The sequence below is a fragment of the Pristiophorus japonicus genome, chromosome 2, assembly GCF_044704955.1.
Source record: "Pristiophorus japonicus isolate sPriJap1 chromosome 2, sPriJap1.hap1, whole genome shotgun sequence".
Lineage (NCBI taxonomy): Eukaryota > Metazoa > Chordata > Chondrichthyes > Pristiophoridae > Pristiophorus > Pristiophorus japonicus.
In genome coordinates, this window is record NC_091978.1 from 364,215,718 (window position 1) to 364,233,348 (window position 17,631).

Here is a 17,631-nt window from a genome sequence, read left to right on the forward strand (position 1 = left end):
CAACATTACCCAAAACAGATAGATTAGTCTTTCATCTCATTTGCTGTGTGCAAGTTTTGATCCCCCAAAAAAGGAAAAGACAGACTTGCATTTATATCGCACCTTTCATGACCACCGGATGTCTCAAAGCGCTTTACAGCCAATGAAGTACTTTTGGAGTGTGGCGTTACTGTGGTAATGTGCAATTTTGTTAGGTTGACGGAGGGATAAATATTGGCCAGGGCACGCCCTGCAAGAGAGACTGTGTCTCAAAAGTATTTTGTTGGTTGTGAAGTGTTTTGGGATGTTATGATCGGGGTTTCCCCGAAGGTGCAGTAACTTTAAAGGGGCCACGCACGGAAAAAAAATTGGAGGGAACATTGATTACGGTAAAGTGCTATATAAAAGCTCTTTCTTAGAAGTCAGATGTATTGTTGACTAGTGCTGTGTTGGAAGTAGATAAAGTTCCAACTTCTTTCCCCATTTATATAATCTATAAAATAGATTCAAAGGCTGGCATATACTATGCTACTTCTGTACACATACATCCAACTTCATAGAATCATAGAAAATTCCAACACAGAAGGAGGCCATTCAGCCCATCGTGTCCGTGCCGATTGAAAAAGAGCTCCCCAGCCTAATCCCACCTTCCAGCACTAGGTCCGTGGCCCTGTAGGTTTTGGCTCTTTAAGTGCACTTCCAAGTACCTTTTAAATGTGGTGAGGGTTTCTGCCTCTACCACCCTTTCAGGCAGTGAGTTGCAGACCCCCACCAACCTCTGGGTGAAAAAATGTTTCCTCATCTCCCCTCTCATCCTTCTACCGACTACTTTAAATTTCTGCCCCCTGATTATTGACCCCTCTGCTAAAGGAAATAGGTGCTTCCTATCCACTCTACCAAGGCCCCTCATAATTTTATACACCTCAATTAAATCACTCCTCAGCCTCCTCCGTTCGAAGGAAAACAAACCTAGCCTATCCAATCTTTTCTCATAGCTAAAGTTTTCCAGTCCAGGCAACATCCTAGTAAATCTCCTCTGCACCCTCTCCAGTGCAATCACATCCTTCCTGTAATGTGGCGACCAGAACTGCACGCAGTACTCTAGCTGTGGCCTAACTCATGTTGTATATAGTTCTAGCATAACCTCTCTGCTCTTGTATTCTATGCCTCGGTAATAAAGGAAAGCATTCCGTATGTCTTTTCAACTACCTTATCGACCTGTCCTGCTACCTTTAAGGATCTGTGGACATACATTCCAAGGTCCATCTGTTCCTCCACATCTCTCAGTATCCTCCCATTTATTGTGTATTCCTTTGCCTTGTTGCCCCTCCCCAAATGCATTACCTCATATTTCCTGTTGTCACCAGTTATCTATCACGGTGGGGTGAATTTGAACCCCAAAAAACGGGTGGATTGAGGAGTCAGATGGGAGGCTAAGGTATTGAAAATATGAACCCTGAGCCCAAACCGCCTCCACCCCGCCTCCTTCCGCATTTAACAGAGGCGGGATGGGAGCAGGCAGCCAATCCGCCCCCAGGAGGCGGGTTGGCATTTTAAATATTATAATGAGGCTGTTAACATCCGATTTAACCTGCTGTACAGGTTTAACCATAGCCGGCCGGGGTTCCGGGGACTCTGGATTCCCAGCAGCTAATCATCATCATCTTCATAGGCAGTCCCTCGGAATCGAGGAAGACTTGCTTCCACTCTTAACATGAGACCTTAGGTGGCTGTACAGTCCAATACGAGAACCGCAGTCCCTGTCACAGGTGGGACAGACAGTTGTTGAGGGAAGGGGTGGGTGGGACTAGTTTGCCGCACGCTCCTTCCGCTGCCTGCGCTTGATTTCTGCATGCTCTCGGCGATGAGCCTTGAGGCTCTCCCGGATGCACTTCCTCCACTTAGGGCAGTCTTTGGCCAGGGACTCTCAGTGGGGATGTCGCACTTTATCAGGGAGACTTTGAGGGTGTCCTTGTAACGTTTCTGCTGCCCACCTTTGGCTCGTTTGCCGTGAAGGAGTTCCGAGTAGAGCGCTTGCTTTGAGAGGCTTGTGTCTGACATGCGAACTATGTGGCCTGCCCAGCGGAGCTGATCAAATGTGGTCAGTGCTTTAATGCTGGGAATGTTGACCTGGTCGAGGATGCTAATGTTGCTGCGTCTGTCCTCCCAGGGCATTTGTCGGATCTTGCGGAGACATCATTGGTGGTATTTCTCCAGCGACTTGAGGTGTCTACTGTACATGGTCCATGTCTTTGAGCCAGACAGGAGGGCGGGTATTACGACAGCCCTGTAGACCATGAGCTTGGTGACAGTTTTGAGGGCCTGGTCTTCAAACCCTCTTTGCCTCAGGTGGGCGAAGGCTGCACTGGCGCACTGGAGGCGGTGTTGGATCTCGTTGTCGTTGGCCTGCTCTTGTTGATAGGATGCTCCTCAGATATGGGAAGTGATCCACGTTATCCAGGGCATGTCCAGCAGCTAATGGGAGTGGATGACAGGCTGGGGTTCTTTGCTCAGAAAAGGGAAAATGCAAGGGTGACCTAATAGTGGTTTGGTAGGGTAAACGTAGAGAAGATGTTTTCGCTTGAGGAGGAGGAGTCCATAACTAGGGATCATAAATATAAGATGGTCATTAATAACTCCAGTAGGGGATTCAGGATTCTTAACCAGAGAGTAGTGAGAATGTGGAACTTGGAACAAGGAGCAGTTGAAGTGAATTGCATTGATGGCTTTAAGAGGAAGCCAGATAAGCGTATGAGGGAGAAAGTAAGCGAAGGATATGCAGATAGGGTGAGATGAAATAGGGTGGGAGGAGGCTCGTGTGGAGCATAAACACCGACATAGACCAGTTGAGCCGGACGTCACAAAGCGCTTTATAGCCAATGAAGTACTTTTGGAGTGTACTCACTGTTGTAATGTGGGAAACGCGGCAGCCAATTTGTGCACAGCAAGCTCCCACAAACAGCAGTGTGATAATGACCTAGATAATCCCTTTTTTATTATTTTTGGTTGAGGAATAAATATTGGCCAGGACACCAGGGATAACTCCCCTGCTCTCCTTCGAAATAGTGCCATGGGATCTTTTACGTCCACCTGATTTAACGTCTCATCCGAAAGATGGCACCTCCGACAGTGCACTGGGAGTGTCAACCTGGGTTGATGTGCTGAAGTCCCTTGGCGCGCATATTTAAGAACCACATACACACCCAACTCAGAATGTTGAATTGTTTAATTCTTGGGTACTGGGTACAATTATCTGGAATGATTTAGTTATTAAGTAGCGAGCATAAATATCTAGAACTCTTCAATTATTGCGTGCCTAGCGCAAAATATCATGAACTGTTTAATTGTGAGCTTTCCACAGCATTTTATTGAACTGGTTCATGCGAGCACGAGAGGTTATAATCCATCGGTGTGTTCTGACTCCGCAAGGAAAGATGAAGAGATTTGATACTCTGTACAAAATTGATTTCATTAAATGCAACCATTAAATATAAAATGAAGCCAGGCAATAGTAGCTAAGGCAACACTAATAAAACTGCTTCGCGTTTTGTATTTCTCTATCCTCTCACTGATAACATTAAGGCTTGGCAATAATGGGACTGCCTGATGAAAAATGAAGTAATATTCAATTCGAAAACCTCTGAAGATCTGGGAGCAGCACTGTATTTTATGAAACAGTGTCCCTGAAGAACAGCAGTGACTTATGAGGAGATTGTGCTTTATAAAAAATACATTTCGACAGGGCTAATCCATCCTGCAGTTAAATTATCTGATCTTACTTCACAATAGATGCACAGATTCAGGAACTAGGTAAAAACACAAAAGTGTCAAGGCATGGAGTAGGCTACGTGAAACATAGAAACATAGAAACATAGAAAATAGGTGCAGGAGCAGGCCATTCAGCCCTTCTAGCCTGCACCGCCATTCAACGAGTTCATGGCTGAACATGAAACTTCAGTACCCACTTCCTGCTTTCACGCCATACCCCTTGATCCCCCGAGTAGTAAGGACTTCATCTAACTCCCTTTTGAATATATTTAGTGAATTGGCCTCAACTACTTCCTGTGGTAGAGAATTCCACAGGTTCACCACTCTCTGGGTGAAGAAGTTTCTCCTTATCTCGGTCCTAAATGGCTTACCCCTTATCCTTAGACTGTGACCCCTGGTTCTGGATTTCCCCAACATTGGGAACATTCTTCCTGCATCCAACCTGTCCAAACCCGTCAGAATCTTAAACGTTTCTATGAGGTCCCCTCTCACTCTTCTGAACTCCAGTGAATACAAGCCCAGTTGATTCAGTCTTTCTTGATAGGTCAGTCCCACCATCCCGGGAATCAGTCTGGTGAATCTTCGCTGCACTCCCTCAACAGCAAGTATGTCCTTCCTCAAGTTAGGAGACCAAAACTGTACACAATACTCCAGGTGTGGCCTCACCAAGGCCCTGTACAACTGTAGCAACACCTCCCTGCCCCTGTACTCAAATCCCCTCGCTATGAAGGCCAACATGCCATTTGCTTTCTTAACCGCCTGCTGTACCTGCATGCCAACCTTTATATTGAAGGAAGACTTACAGTTATATTGCAGCTTTCATGACCTCAGGATGTCTCAAAGCGCTTTACAGCCAATGAAGTACTTTTTGGAGTGTAGTCACTGTTGTAATGTGGGAAACGCCAATTTGCGCACAGCAAGCTCCCAAAAACAGCAATGTGATAATGACCAGACCATCTGTTTTTTAAGTGATGTTGATTGAGGGTTAAATATTGACCCAGGACATCGAGGATAACTCCCCTGCTCTTCTTCAAAATAGTGCCAAGGGATATTTTACATCTCATCCAAAGGATGGCACCTCTGACAATGCAGCATCTCTCAGTATCAGCCTAGATTTTTGGGGCTCAAGTCTCTGGAGTGGGACGTGAACCCACAACCTACTGATTCAGAGGCGAGTGTGCTACCCGCTGAACCATGGCTGACTATACAAGGTTAAACATTGTACTGTTTATGTACTAACTATACATTATTATACAAAAACAAACATACGTATGAAAAAGAACGTACAAGAAAAGACCCATTGTTCCCTCCAGCCTGTCCAACACAAATGTGCTGCCTTATCCAACACAATGCAGACACTCTCCATCCCACCTGCAAACCATGTGATCTCCTGCGAGAGGCGAAAAAGCAGATATCAACCTAGGCCAATTGGAGAGAAAAAATCTGGAAAATTCCTCTCCAACCCTCACACACGATCAAAACTAGTGCAGGAGACCAGTCTGGCAGTGATTAACGCCATGCAGTATCGACCTTTATGTACGAAGTGATCTCCGCTCCAGACAGAAACAGGTTCAGCTCTCACTTGAAGGAACTCAGCGAATCAGCATTTACCGCACGAGTCGACAGTGCACAAGTCCACTGTCCTCTAGCAAAAGAACCACTTCCTGACACCAAGTATTTTATTTTGAAGGTATCGGATAGATGGATGAAGGTAATGTTGTGGCCTGCGGTCACTCCCTTCCCACATGGCACCGTGTCATCTTGGCCGACCTTCCTGCTCGCCCGCCTCTGAAATCGAGGCCAAAGTTTAGATTGTCAGACAGTGGGGTAAATTTTAACTTGCCAGCTCCGGGCAGAAGCAAAGTGCAGATACAACTAGGTTCATTCTAAGAGCAAGATCATTTTCGACTATATGGCTACCATTTTCGAGCAACGTGTTGGACATTTTGACAGACCCGGGGAATAATTTACAGTACAGCTCCCCTCCAATCGTAAGATTTATCATTACCTGCACCGTAAACCTTGCTGAGCAAAAAGGGGCGGATTTTCCCAATATGTGTGTTCTGTTTTTCGCCCCAGAGTGGCAGCAATGGTGGCGGTGAGATCTTCTGGGTGGGCAGTCAGCTTCCAGTGCCCCGCGAGTTTTCGGGGCCGGTTTTGTGGCGGCGCAGAGCAGCACCGCCAGAAGCCCAACGTCCCTGGTTGCGACACCGGCGCGCTTTTTGACACCCACCCGATCCGTTCGCCCCACAGCGCGCCCCGCAGTGACCACCCTGGGAAATCGGGCAGTCCGATCTATACCGACTGCAGAGAGGTAAGTAGTGCAGTTCTAAGGCAAGTGCCATTGTGTTTTCTTTTCATTTTTATTTGCGATTTATGTTGTGGTGGTGTGGGCAATGTATTGGGAATGTTTTTTGTGAGGTTTTTTTTCAGGTTTTTTTTGTTCTCCTCAGGCATCTCTCGGAGTGCTCCCGGCCTGGCTCTTTAGCTCGGGAGTTTCCCATGCTAACGCATTAATGGAGGTGTGCAACGCCTCCCTTAGTGCTGCGCCCCTGACTCAGGACCCAATTTTGCTGAATAAGGCAGCAAACTGTTCCCGGGCGCAAACTTTACCGCCCCACCGCCATTACCGCCCCGAAATCATCGAAGCTGAAAATCCAGCCCTGTTGGTGCAGCGCAAACAGGGCATGGTCCTAAAACCATGTTAGAGCAGGAGGATGTCCGTGACCGGGAGGAAATAGCTGCAACATGGCTGTTCCAGGCACTGACGCAAGATAGGTTCCAATAAGGACCGAAGTTGTACCCTTTCTGAAACGTTTTCTCTGCATCTGCAAAAACAAACTGCCCAAAACGCCCCCTGCTGGACTTGCATCACGCTCTACAGCCTCTGAAAGGTGTACTGCTGTGCCGGTACTTGGCAGGCTGCCTTGTTGCATGAAATGCTCCTCCATTCCTGAGAAAACAGAAAAGAACCAAATGTCAAACACATTCAGGCGCCCCTTGCATTAATCCATACTCAGTGAGATGCTACGGAGTTTCGCTATGTGAATGTCACTCAGTGGGACAACCAGACATAATAAGAACAAGTTCGCTGCTGGTCATAAGCACAGCTACAACTCGGCTCCTGGTACCACCGCCAAGATCAATGTAGAGCATAGCATAGAATTACATGCAGCATACAGCACAGAAACAGGCCATTTGGCCCAACGGGTCGATGCCGGTGTTTATGCTCCACACGTTCCTCCTCCCACCCCTCTTCATCTCACCCTATCAGCATATCCTTCTATTCCTTTCTCCCTCATGTACTTATCCAGCTTCCACTTAAATGCATAGAAACATAGAAATTTACAGTGCAGAAGGAGGCCATTCCGGCCCATTGTGTCCGAGCCAGCCGACAAAGAGCCACACGGCCCTCAGTCAGCAGCCCTGAAGGTTACATATAAACCTATGAACAATGAACAATGGCGGAAAGGCAAAGAGCACCCGGCCCAACCAGTCCGTCCCACACAACTGCGACACCCCTTGCATTGAAACATTCTACACTCCACCCCACCCGGAGCCATGCGATCTCCTGGGAGAGAAAAAAACACTGGTAAAAACCCAGGCCAATTGGGGAAAAAAATTTGGGAAAATTCCTCTCCAATCAATCCAGGCAATCGAAACTAGTCCAGGAGATCACTCTGGCCGTATTAGATTCGGTGATGTACTTACCATCGTATCTGCGCCAGCCAACAAGAGTTGTGTAGGGTTGTGTAGGGTTGTGTAGAGGACACAGAGAGGCTGCAAAGCGATTTAGATAGGTTAAGTGAATGGGCTAAGGTTTGGCAGATGGAATACAATGTTGGAAAGTGTGAGGTCATCCACCTTGGGGGAAAAAAACAATATTATTTGAATGGGGAGAAATTACAATATGCTGAGGTGCAGAGGGACCTGGGGGTCCTTGTGCATGAATCCCAAAAGGTCAGTTTGCAGGTGCAGCAGGTAATCAGAAAGGCGAATGGAATGTTGGCCTTCATTGCGAGAGGGATGGAGTACAAAAGTAGGGAGGTCCTGCTGCAACTGTATAGGGTATTGGTAAGGCCACACCTGGAGTACTGCATGCAGTTTTGGTCACCTTACTTAAGAAAGGATATACTAGCTTTGGAGGGGATACAGAGACGATTCACTAGGCTGATTCCGGAGATGAGGGGGTTACCTTATGATGATAGATTGAGTAGACTGGGTCTTTACTCGTTGGAGTTCAGAACGATGAGGGGTGATCTTATAGAAACATTTAAAATCATGAAAGGAATAGACAGGATAGAGGCAGAGAGGTTGTTTCCACTGGTCGGGGAGACTAGAACTAGGGGGCACAGCCTCAAAATAGGGGGAAGCCAATTTAAATCCGAGTTGAGAAGGAATTTCTTCTCCCAGAGGGTTGTGAATCTGTGGAATTCTCTGCCCAAGGAAGCAGTTGAGGCTAGCTCATTGAATGTATTCAAGTCACAGATAGATAGATTTTTAACCAATAAGGGAATTAAGGGTTACGGAGAGAGGGCGGGTAAGTGGAGCTGAGTCCACGGCCAGATCAGCCATGATCTTATTGAATGGCGGAGCAGGCTCGAGGGGCTAGATGGCCTACTCCTGTTCCCAATTCTTATGTTCTTATTATGTTCTAACAAGAGGCTATCCACTCTAATCCCACTTACCAGCTCTAGGTCCATAACCTTGTAGATCACGGCACATCACATGTCCATCCAAGCATCTTTTAAATGTAGTGAGGGTTTCTGCCTCCAACACCCTTCCAGGCAGTGAGTTCCAGACCCCCACAACCCTCTGCAAGAAGAAGCTTCCCCTCAAATCCCCTCTAAACCTTGCACCAACCACCTTAAACCTATGCCCCCTCGTAATTGACCCCTCCACCAAGAGAAATAGGCCCTTGGTATCCACGATATCCAGGCCCCTCAAAATTTTATAAACCCAACCTATCCAATCTCATAGCTAAGGTTCTCCATTCCAAGCAGCAACCTCGTAAATCTGCTCTGCACCCTCTCCAGTGCAATCACGTCCTTCCTATAATACGGCGACCAGAACTACACGCAGTATTCCAGCTGTGGCCTGACCAGTGTATTATACAATTTAAGCATAACCTCCCTGCTCTTGTATTCTATGCCTCGGCCAATAAAGGCAAATATTCCGTATGCCTTCTTAACCATCTTATCTACCTGACCTGCTACTTTCAGAGATCTGTGGACAAGCATTCCAAGGTCCCTTTGTTCATCTACACTTCTAAGTGGCCTGCCATTTAATGTGTATACCCTTTCCTCATTAGCCCTCCCCAAGTGCATTAACTCACACTTCTCCAAATTAAATTCCATTTGCCACTGTTCTGCCCACCTGACCAACAGATTGATATCCTCTTCATTATTAACCACACAGCCAATTTTAGTGTCATCTGCAAACTTTTTAATCATACCCCCTATATTCAAATCTAGATCATTGATGTATACCACAAAAAGCAAGAGACCCAGTACTGAGCCCTGCAGAACTCCACTGGAAACATCCTTCTAGTCACAAAAACATACATCAACCATTACCCTTTGCTTCCTACCTCTAACTTGCCACTTTGCCCTGGATCCCATGGGCTTTTACCTTCGTGACCAGCCTGCCATGTGGGACCTTATCAAAAGCTTTGCTAAAGTCCATATACACTACATCATATGCACTACCCTCATCGATCCTCCTGGTTACCTCCTCGAAAAATTCAATCAGGTTAATCAAACACGATCTTCCCTTAACAAATCCATGTTGACTGTCCCTAATTAATCCTTGCCTTTCTAAATGTAGATTTATCCTGTCCTTCAGGATTTGTTCGAATAATTTTCCCACCATTGAGATTAGGTTGACAGGCCTGTAATTACTCGGCCTATCCCTTTCTCCCGTCTTAAACAAGGGTACCACATTAACAGTCCTCCAGTCCTCCGGCACCATGCCCAGATCCAAAGAGGACTGGAAAATGATGGTCAAAGCCTCTGCCATTTCCTCTCTTGCTTCGTTCAACAGCCTGGGATGCATTTCATCCGGCCCTGGGGACTTATCCACTTTCAAAGCTGCCAAACCCCCCAATACCTCCTCTTTCACTATGTCTATTTTGTCCAGAGTTTCACACTCCTCCTCGATAACAGTATCTACATTGCCCCTTTCCTTTGTGAAAACAAACGCAAAGTATTCATTAAGCAGCATACCCATATCTTCTGCCTCCTCACACAGATTACCCTCATTGTATCTAATAAGGCCCTACACTTTCTTTAGTTATCCTCTTGCTCTTAATATATTTATAGAACATCTTTGTGTTTTCCTTGATTTTACTTGCCAAGAATTTTTCATGCTCTCTCTTAGCATTTCTAATATCCTTTTTAATTTCACCTTTGAACTTCCTATATTCCCCCAGAGATTCTACAGTATTTAGCCATCGGTATATGACATAAGCGTCCCTTTTTTTCTTTATCCTCCCCTGTAAGTCCCTAGACATCCAGGGGGCTCTAGAATTGTTATTGCCACCCTTTTTTTTTAAGGGCACATGTTTAGCCTGAGCCCTCCGGATCTCCTCCTTGAATGCCTCCCACTGTTCCAACACTGATTTACCTTCAAGTAGTTGTTTCCAGTCCACTGTGGCCAAATCATTTTTCAACTTAGCAAAGTTACCTTTTCCCCAATTTAGGACTTTTAAACATGGTCTATCCTTGTCCTTATCCATAACTACCTTGAACCTGACTGAATTATGGTCACTAGCACCCAAGTGCTCTCCCACTGATACCCCTTCCACCTGCCCAGACTAACTCTCCAAAACTAAATCCAGAACCGCCCCCTCCCATGTTGGGCTTGTTACATACTGACTAAAAAAGTTCTCATGAATGCATTTTAGGAATTCTGCACTCTCTATACCCTGCACACTATATTTGTCCCAATCAATATGAGGAATAGTTGAAAGCCCCTACTATTATTGCCCTATGGTTTTTGGACTTCACATAAATTTGCCTACATATTTGCTCTTCTATCTCCCTCCCACTGTTTGGAGGTCTATAATACAGCAGTGTGATCGCCCCTTTTTTTATTTTTCAGTTCGACCCATATGGTGTCATTTGATGATCCCTCTAACATATCATCCCTCCTCACAGCTGTAATAGTTTCTTTACTCCATATCGCGACCCCCCACCCACCACTTTTTTTTACCCTTCCCTCTCTGTCCTGTCTAAAAAGCCTGTAACCAGGAATATTGAGCTGCCAAACCTGACCCTCTTTCAGCCATGTCTCTGTAATGGCTGTCATACTCCCACATGTCTACCTGTGCTCTCAGCTCATCCACCTTACTCGCTATACTCCTTGCATTGAAATATATACCATTTAGCACGGGAAGGCCTCCTTGATTACTATTTACTAACCCTTGTTTCTTCTTAGCATTTATGCTATTCGCCTCAACTACTCCATGTTTTAACGAGGTCCACATTCTAGCTACTCTCTAGGCGAAGAAGTTTCTCCTGATTTCCCTATTGGATTTATTGGTGACTATTTATGGACCCTAGTTTTGGTCTCCCCCACAAGTGAAAACAACTTCTCTGTGTCTACCCTTTCAAACCCTCTCTTCATTTTAATGACCTCTATTAGAGCACCCCTCAGCCTTCTCTTTTCTGGAAAAAAAGCACCCCAGCCTGTTCAGTCCTTCTTGATAGTTATAACCTTTCAGTCCTAGTATCATCCTTGTAACTCTTTCTTGCACCTTGTCCGGTTCCTCTATATCCTTTTTATAATATGGAGACCAGAACGCTACACAGTACTCCGAGTGCGGTCTAACCAAGGTTCATTTAACATAACTTCCCTGCTTCTCAATTCTATCTCTCTGGAAATGAACACCAGTGCTTTGTTTACTTTTATTATGGCCTTTTTAACCTGCATCGTTACTTTTAGTAATTTGTGTATCTGTACTCCTTTGATCACTTTGCACATCTACCCCATTGGATGCTTCGGGCTCGAAATCCAGTTGGCGGGCTCTGAAGGCACCAATATTGCCCGGGCGCTAAATTTAGCGGTGGATGATTTTTAGCAGCCGGCCCAGCAAAATTCATTTCGGCACCCTGAGAGTGGAGTGGAGTGCTGAGGAAGGCATTCCACACTTCCCTTAGGGCGCTAGGCCAGATGCGCAACTGAAGATCCCGTTGCTAAAGAGCTGGCCTCGTAGTGCCCTAAGAGAGGCCTCCCTGCAAAAAAAAATCTGACCAAAATTCACAAAAAACATTCACTATACATTGCTCACCCCAAATAAAGTTAAATTGCAACAAAACATTCCTAAAATCAATCGCACTTACCTGATGCAGTTATAAGAACATAAGAAAGAGGAGCAGGAGTAGGCCATACAGCCCCTCGGGCCTGCTCCGCCATTCATTAAGATCATGGGTGATCTGATCTTGGGCTCAGCTCCACTTCCCTGCCCGCTCCACATAACCCTTCACTCCCTTATCGCTCAAAAATCTGTCTATCTCCGTCTTAAATATATTTAATGACCCAGCCTCCACAGCTCTCTGGGGCACAGAATTCCACAGATTCACAACCCTCTGAGAGAAGAAATTTCTCCTCATCTCAGCTTTAAATGGGTGACTCCTTATTCTAAGACTATGTCCCCTAGTTTTAGTTTCCCCTGTGAGTGGAAACATCCTCTCTCCATCCACCTTGTCGAGCCCCCTCATTATCTTACATGTTTTGACAAGATCACCTCTCATTCTCCTGAACTCCAATGAGTATAGGCCCAACCTACTCAACCTCTCCTCATAAGTCAACCCCCTCATCTCCGGAATCAACCTAGTGAACCTTCTTTGAACAGCTCCGATGCAAGTATATCCCTCCTCGTGCCTTCCCTTAGCTCCCCGGGAAAGCTCTGCTTGTCAGGCTTTCTCTGGTGAGGTCACTACAGGTGCAGTGTCAATCAAAGTTTGCTTCCGTGTCGCTCCCGGGGGCGTTGCACTAGTTAGGCCACAGCTGGAGTACTGTGTGCAGCTCTGGTCACCACATTACAGGAATGATGTGATTGGACTAGAGAGGATGCAGAGGAGATTTATGAGGACGTTGCCTGGTCTGGAAAACTTTAGCAATGAGGCAAGATTGGATAATCTGGGATTGTCTTTGGAACAAAAGAGGCCGAGGGGAGATTTTATTGAGGTGTATACAATTCCGAGGGGCCTAGATAGAGTGGATAGGAAGGACCTGTTTCCCTTGGTGGAGAGGTCAACAACCAGGGGGCATAGATTTAAAATAGTTGGTTGAAGGATTAGAGGGGAGATGAGAAAAACCTTTTTCCCCAGAGAGCGGTGGGGGTCTGGAACTCACTGCCTGAAAGGGTGGTAGAGGCAGAAACCCTCACCACATTTAAAAAGTACTTGGATGTGCACTTGAAAAGCCGTAACCTACAGGGCTAATTTTCCATGATTCTCTGAGCTGAACACTGTTCTTTAAACAGTAATGGTCGCGTGATCACCTCAGGATCCCTACTAAACTACAGTATGACTAAGTGGCCACTTTCTCTTTTTACCGCGTGTTTTCCGGAGCATTCTGACCCAATATTTCTGTGCGGTTCACTCTCTGCAGGTTGTTAGATTTAATTTTCTGGGTTGTTACATTGTAAGAGACTTGCTTCAAGAGCACGCTGTTCATTGTGATGTTTTCTTTGAGGTAATTCTGTCCGCCTGTGTCATTGCTTACTCCACAATCACATCAACAGTAATTATTACAGCTCTGTTGATGTCGCCACTGGCCTCCAACTGCTCCACATCCAGTTGCTTCAGGCACCAGTCAGATTAACACACGAAGCCATCCTGTTTGCAGTGTAACGGCACAGCGGGGGTGACTGGCAAAGCTGAGCCGCAGCATAATTACATTTACAGCTGCAGATTGCTCTTCAAATGTACCGCCGACCACCTCAATTGTAAATAACTTCAGCTGCCGAAAACGGGAATGTTTGCAACATTTCTCAGAAAAGCATCGGGGTTGCCTCTCTCGGAAAGGCCCGTTCGAGCATTCCGGAAGCCCAAACGGGGCACAAAAGGGTTTTTGCCCGGGTGCGCCCACCAGAGTGACTCCCTCCTCCCCCCCTCCCTGAAAATTGCCCCCGCGGCCAAAAAATGGTTTTCCCCGATATCAGCGCACCGGCGTTGCAGGCACGGCAATGACGTCATCGCCGTGCGCACCGACCCCTTATCGCCCCACACCGACCCATTTGCGCCCCTCGCGGGGAGAGATTGCCCCGCAGGACGTGAGGCTTTGCTGAGTGTAGCGCCAGGCGAACGCTCCGTTAGCGCAACAAACATTTAACATAAGAACATAAGAAATAGGAGCAGGAGTAGGCCATATGGCCCCTCGAGCCTGCTCCGCCATTCAATAGGATCATGGTTAATCTGATCATGGACTCAGCTCCACTTCCCTGTCCGCTCTCCATAACCCCTTATTCCCTTATCGTTTAAGAAACTGTCTATTTCTGTCTTAAATTTATTCAATGTCCCAGCTTCCACAGCTCTCTGAGGCAGCGAATTCTACAGATCCGCAACCCTCTGAGAGAAGAAATTTCTCCTCATCTCAGTTTTAAATGGGCGGCCCCTTATTCTAAGATCATGCCCTCTAGTTCTAGTCTCCCCCATGAGGGGAAACTTCCTCTCTGCATCCACCTTGTCAAGCCCCCTTATAATCTTATACGTTGCGATAAGATCACCTCTCATTCTTCTGAATTCCAATGAGTAGAGGCCCAACCTACTCCACCTTTCCTCATAAGTCAACCCCCTCATCCCCGGGATCAACCTTGGTGAACCTTCTCTGAACTGCCTCCAAAGCAAGTATATCCCTTCGTAAATATGGAAACCAAAACTGCACGCAGCATTCCAGGTGTGGCCTCACCAATACCCTGTATAGCTGTAGCAAGCTTTAGTTGACTCAAAGAGGCCAATTCCGCATCAGGGCCGGCACTTGCCATGCTGGATGGCAAAAAAAAAATCACATAAATCAAATTGACCGCCCCAAACCCAGCGCGGGCAATTCCTGCCCAGTTGTTCTTTCCTTTCTTCCTTGTAATGATTTTGATTGCTACGACAGATAGTCCATGTAATAAAGAGTAACATCTCAAGGTACTTTATAAGAACATAAGAAATAGGAACAGGTGTAGGCCATACAGCCCCTCGAGCCTGCTCCGCCATTCAATAAGATCATGGCTGACCTGATCATGGACTCAGCTCCACTTCTCCGCCCACTTCCCTATAGGGTGGGAAGAGTTGGGGGGGCGGGGGGGGAGGGAAAAGAAAAAGGAGAACAAAATAAATAGGAAAAAGATGAGGATCCTCCCAAGCCACGGAGAGAGATATTAGGACAGAGTGATTGAAGACTTGGCTGAATAGGTGGATTTGGAGAAGCTTTTCGAAAGGTAGACAGAAAAAAGGGGGAGGGAGGGAGGGAGAGTGGCTTCGGAATGGAAATCCAGAATTGTAGGGTTGGGGCAGCTCATGACTCTGCTGGTGGGCCAATGAGAGAGGGGATGAGCAGGTGCAAAATCAGAGGACTGAAGGATGCAGGGGAGGACATAAAGCTGGAGGAGATTGCAGAGATAGGGTAGAATGAGAGAGAGAGAGATGAGAGAAAGAAAGGTAGAAAGAGAGAAAGAAAGAGTGAAGGAAAGTGAAAGAGATGTCACGCAGGGAAACGCGATGGACAACTTTGCACAATGCGATGTCCCACAAACAGGAGTGAAGTAAGTAACTGGATAATCTTATTTGATGGTGCTGGTTGAGGGATAAACATTAGCCAGAACTTCGGGAGAACTCCTATGCTCTTCCTTAAATTGTACCGTGGGATATTTTAAGTCCAACTGAGAGGTCAGACATGGCCTCGATTCTTCAGGCAGGTCCTTGAAGACTGTATAGGATTGGGAAGAGAAGCCTTGTTTGGGAATGCTTTGACAGGTCGGAGTGGATCCATGCAAGGATAATCCCACGGAGCTGCACAGTGGAGGAGAGGCAATGGAAGAAGATTGAATGGATAACCATTATCAAATGTTGTGGAGAGATTGAGGAGGTCAATGAGGGATAATGGCCATGGTCACAGTCACATTATTAAATATGATCTTTTTCTATCTAAAGGATGCGGCGTTTGATTTTTAAACAGCAATTTATAATTTTGACAAAATTGGCTTGAGATGATGTGCTGAAAAATTAACTGTATCTTATACCAGATTGCCCATCAGTTTTTCGACATCCCATTGCATTGTAGGGCAGTTCCAATGACCAACAAGAGGGCACTCATCAAAGGGATTTCATCCAGCCAGGGGTCTGTGCAGTGAGCACTTGCACAAGATTTACTCCAAACTAACTCGGCTCACGTTAACTATTTTTGAAAAAGGGATAACTATTTAACGAGATTTAAAGTCTCCATTTCGGGGTTTGCGTGGCTGAATGGTAATATTTAACACGGTCGTTGTTATTGCTCCGATTGGCAGACATCCGCGGGATTCAGGACTTCCTGGACAAAGCTTCGCAGCAGGGGATGGACGTGGCTCTGCAGAAAGTGGAGAGCAACATCAACAAGATGATTAGCAGCATGTTCGCCACCATGCGTTTGGAAGAGATGAACCGGTATCGCGACACACTTCGACGGGCGATTCTCTTCCTGAGCCCGCAGACAGCGAAGGCCTTCGTTTCACAGGTAGGGGCGGGCGGGGGAGGGGTGGAGGGGTGGGGGGTGGGGGTACGACAGCATACGCACGTGCGCCAGGTAGGAACAACACTGTGCTGGTGGCTGAAACCGATTGCACTTGCGTCATTTGGGTGCGTAAAATTAATTCAAATTTTGTGAATGAAAATCCATGGTTTCCTGGTCGGTCAGGCATCAGAATTCCTCTTCTCCTCTGCTGAGTTCACTGTTCGATCTGCACACAGTGCAACATGCGTGTCCAATGCGGGATGATATTGAGGTCTGAAGTTGAGATAATGGCGTCTGAGAGGCAGCCATTTTGAATCTGTTCGCCAGCAACCCAACATCTCTTGATTCTCGTTTTAACTGTTCCCGTCGTCCAGATTTCATTTAAACATCCAAGAGTTCAAGTCAGATATTAACAATGTTTTTGTCAGTCTTAAAAACAGAAAGACTTCAATGATGGGGATGGGCATAGCCAGCAAAATGTCTTTCATAATTCACTAAAATGGGCACATACTTTCCAACCTGGGATTCTGAAACTAATCCAATTTGCGAGAGCCCGACCCTCGAGTTAAAATAGAGGGAAAAGCTAGTGCAGTAGTGATTCCCTGTCCTTTCAACGTGCTTGGAAGTGTGACTGGTACCAAGTGGTGCCAGCGGCCTCTAGCAGCAGAACATGAGTACTACAACTGCCTCCGTCTTTTGTTCCTGGGACTTCGGCCTCGCTGGCAAGGCCAGCATTTATTGCTCATCCCTAACATCCAACTTGAAGAGCTTAGATTCCGTCCAATTGCAAGAACTGGGCTTAGAAGTGAACCCAGTGGCAACCGTGGATTACACCCCCTCCGCCGCCTCCCCGAAACTGACGAACAAGAGGACCATGCGAAATTGGTCCGCATTGCGGCAATATCATAGTCAGAGAATCATAAAAGTTTACAGCACGGAAGGAGGCCATTTTGGCCCAACGTGTTCGCGCCGGCGGACAAAGAGCTATTCCGCCTAATCCCACTTTCCAGCTCTCGGTCCGTAACCCTGCAGGTTAAGGCACTTCAAGTGCACATCCAGGTACTTTTTAAATGTGGTGAGGGTTTCTGCCTCGACCACCCTTTCAGGCCGTGAGTTCCAGACCCCCACCACCCTCTGGGTGAAGAAATTTCCCCTCAAATCCAGCTAAACCGTCTACCA

At 46.6% G+C, this 17,631-nt stretch overlaps 1 protein-coding gene across 1 annotated transcript in view; it reads left to right on the forward strand.

Moving 5' to 3' along the window:
- Positions 1 to 17,631, forward strand: part of grid2 (glutamate receptor, ionotropic, delta 2) — a 467,741-nt gene that overhangs the window by 40,790 nt on the left and 409,320 nt on the right. Inside the window, exon 3 of the mRNA XM_070859425.1 lies at positions 16,250 to 16,455. Within this exon, the coding sequence (XP_070715526.1) occupies positions 16,250 to 16,455 (206 nt within the window). The remainder of the gene's footprint in view (positions 1 to 16,249; positions 16,456 to 17,631) is intronic.